The 10792-nt window shown below is 54.6% G+C and overlaps 1 protein-coding gene across 39 annotated transcripts in view; it reads right to left on the bottom strand.

Annotated features, from left to right (window-relative positions):
- Positions 1 to 228: 228 nt before the first annotated feature.
- CEP72 (centrosomal protein 72) overlaps positions 229 to 10792 on the bottom strand; it is a 49950-nt gene continuing 39386 nt past the window's right edge. For 15 of the 39 annotated variants that reach the window (XM_086362369.1, XM_086362370.1, XM_086362375.1 and 12 more), the window contains 5 exons: positions 8864 to 9002; positions 8210 to 8406; positions 2303 to 2429; positions 1474 to 1585; positions 229 to 632 (listed from right to left, as the gene is read on the bottom strand). In XM_086362369.1, coding sequence (XP_086218495.1) covers positions 458 to 632; positions 1474 to 1585; positions 2303 to 2429; positions 8210 to 8406; positions 8864 to 9002 — 750 coding nt within the window. In that variant the 3' untranslated portion in view covers positions 229 to 457. Of the gene's footprint in view, positions 633 to 1071; positions 1669 to 1817; positions 1977 to 2302; positions 2430 to 8209; positions 8407 to 8863; positions 9003 to 10792 lie in introns of those variants that run through there. The other 24 variants (XM_086362363.1, XM_086362360.1, XM_086362366.1 and 21 more) reach the window with 5 other exon arrangements.

Here is a 10792-nt window from a genome sequence, read left to right as displayed (position 1 = left end):
CTAGCTCTGTGCTCTGCTAGAACGTAATTCTCAGAAACGCCCTACAAACAAGAGCTGGCGCTCGGGCAGGCATTCCCCCATGGACGTCAGCTCTGCAGACAACAGTCTCCACACAGCCCTAAGGGCTCCTTGTATTCAGTCTTGGTTCTGACAGTTCCTGCTCATCAACCGTGGAGCACAGCTTATTTCATAACAGAATTCATTGTGAAACTCAGTTACAATTAGAGCCACTTTCTAGAACGTGTTTATTAAATAAGGTTGCCTGTTACACCATAAATTATTTTCTTTAATCACCCTAAAGAGCTGCTTTCTTGCACGTTAGGCAGAAAAATGCAACATTCTCTTTACCTCAAGACAGTTGATGAAAAAGGAGACATCTGACTGATTGACACGTGAAGGGTGTGGATGAACCTGTCTTTTTAGGACGTTTCGGGCCCTGAAGACAGCAGAGAGGGGCTCACAGGGCACGCGGCGGGGAGGCGGGCCGCGCGTCTCGGGGGCTGCCAGGGAACAGTGCCAGGGTCTTCTTGAGCTCCTTGTAGCTCCAGTGCAGCTGCTCCACCTCCGCCTGGTGCTGCGCCCGCACCTGGTCCAGCTCCTGCAGCAGGCGCTCGTTGGTGCTGACCAGGGAGCTGGGGGCGGGGACAGTGCTCAGCCCGGAGCCACCCGGCCCCCTCGTGGCCCTGCCTCCCCTGCTGCTGCCCAGTGCCCCCCCTGGGCGGGTCTCCTTGGCCCGGGGCTGGCGGGTGCCCCACTGGCCTGTGAGCTGAAGGGGTAGGGAGGGCCCTCAACACTGACAACTCTGTTCCATTTCTAAAAAAGGCTCAAAGACAGAGACACTTCTAATTCCTGGTCAAACACAATTCTGATGTGGACACAGTAAACTCGAAGTCCTGATTCTGGGTCATTGGGGCCATCTTTAACTCTGGAGGGGTCTCAGGAGGAGGGTGGGGCTGGACACTGCCGACCCCGGCCCAACGCTGACTGAGGGCCTTCATGGCACCACGAGGAACTGATAGCACAGGGCCGTGTTCTCCACAGAGCTGCCCCCAGGGACAAACCCCGTCTGCTAGGACAGCAGAGGGCTGTGGTGCCCCGTTGGCCAGGACCTGCCTGGCCCTCCCCTCTGGGTCAGGGGCTGGGTGGGCACGGGGCCGTGGCCCTCCACCCCCACAGGGTCACGGCCTGGCTCCACTGGCCGCAGGGGAGCTACGGAGACCTCAGCCCGACAGTGGGGAGGGGCAAGGGAGCAGAGGACGGGGGAGGGCGCCTCCCGTTTCACCCCCCGGCCGGGGTCCCCTCTCCAGACACCACCCACTCTCCCCACAGGTCTCTTCACAAAAACTGGGCCAGGGAGTGGGGTGGCATCTCCACTTTCCCAGAGAACAGTCGAGAACCACACCAGGGGCTGTGTGCAGGCTACCAGGCACCGCGCACCGCCCCGGAGGCTGCGGGGAGGGCCGCGGGCGGCACCTGTGGCTCTCCTGCAGCATCTGCGTGAGCTCCTGGATCTTGTCGTAGTGCTCCAGGTGCTGCCTGAGCTCCACAAGCTCGCCCGAGAGCCGCTTCATGCTCGCCTGGAGTCCTGATGGGACAAGGGTGGCTGTGCTCAGGGAAATCACTCACCCCTGTGCTGGGAGACGAGATGATTCTAGGGTGTCAGTGAGCCTGGGGAACGTGGGGCGAGGTCATTGGGGTGGACAGCACGGCCCCCTCGTCCCACCCAGGCCCTGGGCCAGCCCTGCTGGGGGCGAAGCCCCAGACCCCACCCTCTGGACGCCCGTGAGGGGCGCATGTGCGAGGAGCAGAGGAGGGCAGAGGGGGCTGGATCTGCTGGACGGGCTGGCCTTCAGGGAGAGCCCAGAGCCAACACAGCTGGAGTGAAGGTCAGGGGGGTCGCTCACCGGGCAGGAGGGCCCAGGAGAGCCTCCGCAGTGGCCGTGCTCATGCCTGAGATGCATCTGCCCAGCGGGGCTCTGAGAGACCAGAACGGAGCAGGTGCTCATGCAGAAGCCCCCGGGGGACCCTGCGATGCCTCACCTACCCCAGGGCAGGCTGCACCCCAACTCCAAGTCCCAAGGGCATGCCTGCAGAACTGGCAGCACAGACTCCAAGAGAAGGAAGAGAGGAAAACATCAACCTGGGTATGGATGGAGCCGTGAGCAAGGAGTGCCGGGGAGGGTCCTGCAGCCTCTAGGGGTCAGTGGGCTGGCCCCGTGCACTCACAGATGCACTCACAGCTCCTGCCGAGCCTGGGCCCAGTGACACGGGGACGCACACACAGTGAGAGCCACGAGCTCACCGGAGATCTGCAGGTTCAATGCGGACGGAGCGTCAGCGGTCCTCACATCTTTCTTCATGCTCAACAAAAGCGACTTCAAGCTACTGCTCTCCTCCAGAGATCTGTCCAGATGCTGCCTCAGATAATCCTGGACAGAACAACGCATGCAAACAGGTCAAACTCTGCCCACCGCACTGGTACAAAGCCGGCACCCAGGTCCATTTGCCTGGATGCACAGGGGAAGGGGAAGGGGTGCCACCTGCTCATCCACCCAAGCCTCCAGATCTGTGGTCCTGCTTCCAGGCCGCTCTGCCCAGAGGGATGCCGCGGGAGCTGCCAGCGCTATATCACTGCCTTCACACGTCCTCTAAAGCGAGGCTCTGTGTGGGGTCTCTCTTAATAAAACAGTGAGCACCAGACATTTCCAACACTTGTCTCCAGCAACCTCGTGGCTGCTGTCCCTCCTGTTCTACAAATGAGGGGACAGAGCAGAGGGTGCTCTCGCCCTGGAAGCCTCCCCCTTTAAGCGGGCCAGCCCACTGCACACGCGATACACAGAAGCCATGACATGCACGCTCAGGGTGGCCTTCCGCCTGGGTACCCTTGTCAGCAGCTGTCGCGGTGTGACTCCCGGGACTGCCTGGAGTAAGTGCAGAGGACCCACACTCCCTTGAGCCTTGGAGGCGACCACAGCCCCAAGTTGCAGCCTGATGGCAACTTCAGGAGACCCTGAGTCAGCCGCGTTGGGCCCTGACTGGAGGCCACATGGGGAAGCATGTGTTGTCTGAGGTGTGGCCAGGTGGTAGCTCCCTGGGCAGCAACAGACAACCGAACACAGAGGGCTCGGCACCAGCTTCTGCCCCCACAGCCCCTCCTCTCAACCACGGACAGAAACCAACAGCTGCTGCACAGCCAAGGAAACCAGCAATGAAATGCAAAGCCAGCTTATGAACTGGAAGCAAAATATCTGCAAACCATTTATCTAATAAGAGGTTAACATAAAAAATACATAAAGAACTCACACAACTCAACAGTGAAAAAACATGATTTAAAAATGGGCAGAGGATCTGAACAGACATCTTTCCAAAGCATACAGATGGCCAACACGAACATGAAAAGATGCTCAGCATCACTAATCACCAGGGAGACACAGGTCAAAACCACAGTGAGGTATCCCCACCCTTGTCAGGATGACCATCATCAAAAAGACAAGTGACAGCAAGTGTTGGTGAGGGTGTGGGGAAAGAGGCCCTCCTCTGCTGCTGGGGGGATGTAAGTTGGTACAGCTGCTATGTAAAATCGTATGGTGATTCCTCGAAAAGTTAAAAAAGAGCTACCAGAGAAAGCAATTTCATTTCTGGGTATTCATCTGAAGAAAACAAAAACACTAGTTTGAAAATATATGCACACCTCCATCTTCACAGAAGCATTACTCACTATTCCCAAGATATGGAACAACCTAAGTGCCCATTAACAGATGAATAGACAAAGATGTAGTATATAAATACAATGAAGAAAACAAACACCACGGGATCTCACTCGTATATGAAATCTAAAAGGACAAACAAACAAAAGAGCTGAAGCTCAAGGATGCAGAGAACTTGGTAACTGCCAGCGACAGAGGACAGGGCTGGGAGAAATGGGTCAATGGTTTTGGTTTTCTAGTTTAAATCAACTGAATTTTTAAAAAATGCTGCTGCAAAGAAAAGGAAGAGGTTGTTAATTAGATAAAAACAAAAGACCCAAGTGTATGCTGCCTAAAAGGAACCCACCTTAAATATAAGCACTAAGGCAACACTAAGGTGGCTATGCTAACATCAGACAAAGCGGAATGAGACAGCAAGCACATGTGGGCACAGGGGGTAAGTGTGAGGGGAGCACGGCACACTCAGGGCCCTGACGGGAGTGACACAGCAGGCTGGAGTCAGGTGACAGCACCGCATGGAGGGAGAGGCAGAGAGGGGCCCGGAGGGGCGCACGCGGGACGGCAGCGCCCAGAGGACTCTCACTGCAGACCCCACGCTGAGCACACGGGTCACCACGGCAGCTTACCTGCACATGCGGGCACAGCCGTGGGCCCGGCCACATGGCGCAGGGTGACCAGACTCGCACCACCAGGCAGCCTAACTCCAGCGCCCACACACTCACCCTGACGACACCTGAGCCTGACCACAACAGCAATTATAGGATGTGAATCGAATCTTTCTTGTTATAAACCATAAATAAACCTGAACTAACAGGAGAACACTCTAGATAGTCCCCATGCCATTACACTGAACCGTAATCAGCGGAGGTGAGAGCCTCTCGCACTGACGCACGTTGGTCTCCCTTCCTACAGCACACGGTCGAGGCGCCCGGTGACGTCACGTGACCTGCACGTGCACAGTGACGCCATGACCACAGTCAAGCCAGTGCACACGTCTCCTCACAGAGGAAGCATGTTTTGGTGATGAGAGCACCAGGACTCTGCTCTCAACACAGCTCCAGGGTCAACATGGTCCGACTAACGTGACTGTCAGCCATGCTCACAGCCCTGGACTAACCCCTACAGAACTGCTGCTCTGCCTGGGCCCATAGCTCCCCCACCTCCCACTGAGGGTGACCACCGGTCTACCCTCTGCTTCTGTAAACTCAACTCTTAGACCCCAGGTATGAGGTCACGGAGGTTTTTCTTGCCACGTCCGACTAACTTCACTTAGACAACGCCCTCGAGGTCCATCCAACAAGACCAACTCAATGGCCAGGAGTTTGAGCAAGCTCCGAGAGATGGTGAAGGACAGGGAAGCCTGGTGTGCTGCAATCCACGGGGTCGCAGAGTTGGACACAACTTAGTGACCGAACAGCAAGACCGCCCCACTGTAGGCTGTGTGAGGAGTCCCCGTACTATTTTCCAGTGTCTGTGCAAAGTCACACTCCCGCCACAGAGCACAAGGGTTCCCCCGTTTCCACACCCTCCACGTGCTGTCTCCTTTGACGAAAGCCACTCTGCAGGTGTGCAGTGGTGTCTCGCTCTGGTTTTGACTTGCATTTCCTTGGTGATTAGTAATACTGAGCATCCTTTCCACGTGTCTGTTTGGCCACACCACGTGGCCTGTGGGATTACAGTCTCCAGCTGGGGACTGAATCCACACCCCGACAGCAGAAGCAGAGTCCTAACCACTGATTGCCAGGGAGCTCCCTCCCAGGAGTTTTATAGTTTCAAGTCCTATACTTAAATCTTTAGTCCATTCTGAGTTGGATTTTGTGCTGTTAAGACAAGGGTACAGGTTCATCTTCTGCATGTGAACATCAAGTTTTCCCAACACCATTTACCAAAGAGATCACTCTTTTACCACGGTGTGTTCCTGGTGCCTTTGCCAAAACTCAGTTGACATCTATGTGAGGGTGTATTTCTGGGCCCTCTATTCTGTTTCGGCAATCTATCCCTGTTCCAAAGCTTTGTAACATAATTTTAAACTAGGAAGTGTGATGCCTGAAAAATGATCTTTCTCAAGATTGCTTTGGTGATTTGGGGTCTTTGTAGAACCAGAAAACGAAGAATACAAATGATAAGAAACATACAAATTTTAGAATTGTTTTTTCTGTTTCTGTGGAAAATGCCATGGAATTTTTACAGGGATTACACTGCATCTGTAAATGTCTTTTGTTTAAGATCTTTAACCTTCTTGGTTAAGCTTATTCTTAACTGTTTTATTTTTTTGACACTATAAATGAATTGTTTCGGAATGCTCATTGCTATAAAGAAATAAGAATGATCTCTGTTATGCTTTGTATCCTACAACTTCACTGAATTTATTCTAGTTTTCTCTCGTGGTATCTTTAATATACATCATTTATAAGCAGAGGTAACTATACTTCTTCCTTTCCAATCTGGACGCCTTATATTTCCTTTTCTTGTCTGCTTGCCCTTGCTAGCATACCTGACCCCTGAACAATGGCGGGTGGAGAGGGTAGGGGTGCCAACTCTCCTTGCAGCCGAAAATCCACAAATAATTTATACTCAATTTATAGTCAACTTCCCAAATCTGCAGTTCCGTATCCAAAGATGCAGCCAACTCCCAACTGTACAGTATCCCTGTATCTACTGGGCTTCCCAGGGAGTGCAGTGGTGAAGGATCTGCCTGCTGATGCAGGAGACACAGGAGGCACAAGCGCTATCCCTGGGCTGGGAAGATCCCCTGGAGGAGGGAATGGCAACCCTCTCCAGTATTCTTGCCTGGACAGAGGAGCCTGGCAGGCTACAGTCCGTGGGGTCGCAAAGAGTCGGGACACAGCTGAGTGACTGAGCACAGCACATATACTATTTACTAATAAAAAAAATCTGCATATAAATGAATCCATGTAGTTCAAACCCACATTTCTCAAGGGCCAACCGTCCTTCCAGCAGAAGAGACGATGTAAGAGTGGACATCCTTGTCTCATACTGGATCTTAGAGGAAAAACTTTCAGTTTTCTCCACTGATCATGAGGCTGGCTGAGGGCTTCTCATAAACAGCCTTTATCATGCTGAGGAAATTTTCTTTTAAAACACCTATTTTGTTGAGCTTTTTTTAAAAATCATGAATGGATATGGAACTCAGTCAGATGTTGCACCTGTATGAACTGGGCTGACAGTATTCTCTCTCTCTCTCTCCATGTGTTAATGTATCTGTGCACACAGCTCCCTCGGGGTGTACAGTCTTCTTGATATGCTGCTGCACTCAGGATGCCAGTCTTCTGCTGAGTCTCAGACAGCAGCAGTCTGTAGTTTCTCTTCTTGTGGAGTCTTTGCTTTGGTGTCCAGGAAATGCTGGTTTAATAAAACAGTGTGAAAGTAGGCTCCCTACTTCTATTTTTTGGGAGTTTGAGAAGGGTAAGTATTGATTTTTCTTTGAGTATCTGGTAGAATTCAGCCATGAAACCATCTGGTTCTTGCTTTCTTAAGAAGTTGGATACTGTTCCATCTTATCTGTTATTGACCTATTAAGCTTTATTTCTTCTTGACACAGCTTTAGTAGGTTGTACGATTCGAGGAATTTATCCATTTCTTCTAGGTTCTCCAAAATGCTTGTAAATAATCATTCCTTGACCTCATTTCTGAGGCATCCATTGTAATGTATCCACTTTCAATTCTGATTTTGAGTCTTCTCTCTTAGTCTACCTAAGAGTTTTTTGTGTCTTTTCAAAATCCAACTCAGTTTTGCTAATTTCTTCCTGTTGTTTTCTACTCTGCACTTATTTCTGCTCTGATCTTTATTATTTCCTTCCGTTTACTTTGGGTTTAGCTTCCTCTAGTTCCTCGAGTTGTAAAGTTAGGTTGTTTATTTGCTATTTTGAGACCTTTTCTCCTCTTCAGCGTAGGCATTCATGAATGATGGTCTCATGGTGAAGTTACAGAGGACGAGGGAGTTGAGCTCCTCTGCCAGGTCCGTACCACACTGGCTCTGGCTGCCCAATGGTGCCACCTGGTGGTGGAGCTGTTGCAGGGCCAACAGGACAGCCCGGCCCCACACTGGCTGGGGCAGGCAGGACAGCAGCAGGGACCCAGGTCACCCAGGTCCCTGGAACCTCCTCACCAGTGGTCTCAGAGCCTGGGGCAGGGAACACCGAGACCAGAGAAACTCCCCCGCAAGCCCAGCCTCATCCTCCCGCCTCTCTCAGAACAGAACAAAGCCGCTTGGGGCAGGCAGAGCTGGGATTGGCAGCAATGCAGACATCTGCAGCCACTGTCATGAGGGGTCCTGGAGTGAGAGCCAGGCCGCGCTCCTCAAGGGCAGCTGGCATCCTGGATGGGGAAGCCTGGTGGAAGAGGGGGTTCATGCTCTGCAAAGGCAGGAGGGGCCCCAGGGTTGTACCCGACAGCTGTCAGGGGAAGCACAGTTGAGAAGCTACGCTCATTCTGTGATGTCAAGACTGTTTTTGCCCCTACTAGGAATAAACGGAACAAACCATCTCCTTCCGCGTGTCGCTGAGTTCCAACACCACCTCAGTCATCTTCACGCCGTACTGTTGCTGCAGCTCAGTAAGGCGACTGTGCAAAGACTTATTTTCCAGAGTCAGGGAGCTAATTTCTTCATTCACAGTTGTCGAAGTGTCCTGAGTGGTTGTAAACTCTTGAACAGACGACAAAATGTGTCTTGCTTGAGCTAGAAGAGAGCGTGTTAAGAGAATGAGTATAGACAAAACGTGTTCAATGCATTTTGAAAAATACAGGCTGCACACCTCAAAAACATTGACAGGTATGAAGACTAGAAAAGGGACATTACGCCATTGAAATGGCCTTATCAGGCCTGTTTACCCCGAGGCGTGGAAGGGGACGACAGGCAGACAGCAACAGCTCTAGGGACCTAGGGGAAGGAGCCAGCATTGCTGGCTGCCGATGCCTTCCAGGAAGCTGGGCACCAGGCAGGCGGGGAGGAGCAGCCACCGGCCACTGGCGCCTCCTCATCTGCTCCTCCTGAGCACCCTGACACTGTAAGCAGGGCCCTCGGGACGCCCCTGCAGCCCAGAGGGCAGTGAGGCCGGGAACGGGTCCAGCGAGGCCAGGGGACCAGGGCCCAGCAGCGGGCAGGTGCTGGCACGCAGCACCCTGGGCCAACTCACCAAGGAAGGCTTCGCTGCTGTGCAGGGACCTGCGGCCACTCCAGTGCCTGTCCACCAGGTCAAGGAGCGCTTCCAGGAGCAGCGCCTCCAGGGTGGCCTTCTTCCCGGGCAGCGCGGTGGAGTGCAGTTTGGGACATGCCTGCCCAGAGACAAACCCCCCCTTGGCTCCTGTGCCCGACCCAGCGGGCGCGATGCAGTGTCAGACTGCTGCCTCGTCCGCTGCCTACGCCACGGAGGAGGGTCACACTGCACACACCTGCAGGCATGGTAGGTGGGACTCGCCTCCCTACCCCCTGCATGCCTGTCCATGTCTGTGAGGCGGGGAAACCATCCCTCAGTGGGAGGAACGGCTGAGCTGTGGCCTGTGTCAGTCAAGAGACCAGGCGGTTCTGAGCGCCGGCGTCCTGGGCCCTCCTGACCAGCCCCCGCCACTCTTGTGGGGTGGGGAAGAGACAGTCTCAGCTCAAACGCTCACTGGAGCCCGGTGGCCCGAAGTGTGACCAGCGCAAACAGGACCAGAGGGAGGGCTGGCTGGGCCGGTGCAGCAACTGGCTGCTAGGCAGAGCCTCACGGCCCCAACCATGCTGGGCCCACAGCCACTGGCATTTCCATCAGCGCTTACTTTTCTTCCCTTTAGAAATCATTTCATCAATTTTAAGGGATTACTGTAGAAAGGGAGCTGGCTCCTGCCCTCTGGCTCACTTTCTGAGTATCCAGGGAACATTTCCTGAGAAGCGGGGATTTAGCGAGTCAATACCAGGAGGGCCAGAGCTGGGATGAGGCCCGGTGTCCTCACTGTTAAGACAAAGCAAAAGTTTCCTCATAAAGAGCATCTGGGACAGCCAGCCAGACCTGGAAGGGGGTGCAGGAGCCACCGGGCCCCTCACTCCCGCCACCCCCCACCCGCGGGAGCCCAGGGCACGGGGATGCACAGGCCCACGAGGGGTCATCGGGCTGGGGCAGCCGTCCCCTGGGGCTGGTTGGCGTGGGGACACTGAGGCCAACAGCTGGCCACAAGCAGCGGAGGGTGAGAGAGTCCAGGGGCACCAGCATCAGCACTTGCGTCAGAAGCTGCACCGACGCGGCCTCAGGCGCAGGAGCAGAGCCCAGTGGGGTCAGGCTTCTGCCTCCCACTTGAGGAGCTGGGGTCAAGCCCTCTCCAAGACAACCACCTGGGGACACAGTGCTGGGAGGAGGGGCGCTGCAGGCAGCATTCCCTCGTGCAAAGTCCCAGCCCCGCAGTGAGGGGGCCCATCGGGGCGGCTCTGCCCACAGTTAACATCCTTTCGGGGACAGGAAAGCCCCAGCACAGTCCCGCAAATCTCCATTTTCACGCCTTCCCTCAGTCCAGTAAGAGACTGAAGATGCAGCCAGACCAGCCATGGAAGCAGACCTCGGCCCATGGCCTGAGGCAGCCACCCCAGGAGCCACCCAGCACCTACGACTCCAGCGTCCCTGGTTCTGCTGGTCTCCATCCAGGACCAACCACAGGGGCTCAGCACTCCCCTGGCCCACTTTGAGCTGGTGGAACCCCCCAGGCCCTCTCAGCTGGGGTGCTCTCCCCTCCTCTGCCCACGTGGGGCGCTGTGGCAGGGCTGCCTGCTGCCCCCTGTCCGCACGGTGGTCTTTACTCGAACCCCAAACCTTTGAGAACATCTCAGTCTCCAACTTGGCCATAACAATGGCCTACGACCACTGTGGGACAATCTGGGGAGAACCTCCTCTTGTGAACCCAGAGAATCACAGCACACACAGCTGGGACCGCGTTCACGACAGCCCTGGGGGAGCACCAACCACGGGACGAGAGGCAGTGTGGCTGGAAGGCCCGAGCGGACACCTCAAGGAGCCCCGCACCAGAAGACAGCTGGAAGTGCATTTTCTAATGGCAGCGGTGACCACACTACGGAGACGTGCACGTGAGGGCCGCAT

This window comes from Bos grunniens, chromosome 20 (assembly GCF_055505025.1).
Source record: "Bos grunniens cultivar Pamir isolate PY7600 chromosome 20, Bosgru_T2T1.0, whole genome shotgun sequence".
Taxonomy (NCBI): domain Eukaryota; kingdom Metazoa; phylum Chordata; class Mammalia; order Artiodactyla; family Bovidae; genus Bos; species Bos grunniens.
Note: the sequence above shows the minus strand (reverse complement) of the source record. Positions and strands in the feature narration are given on the sequence as shown.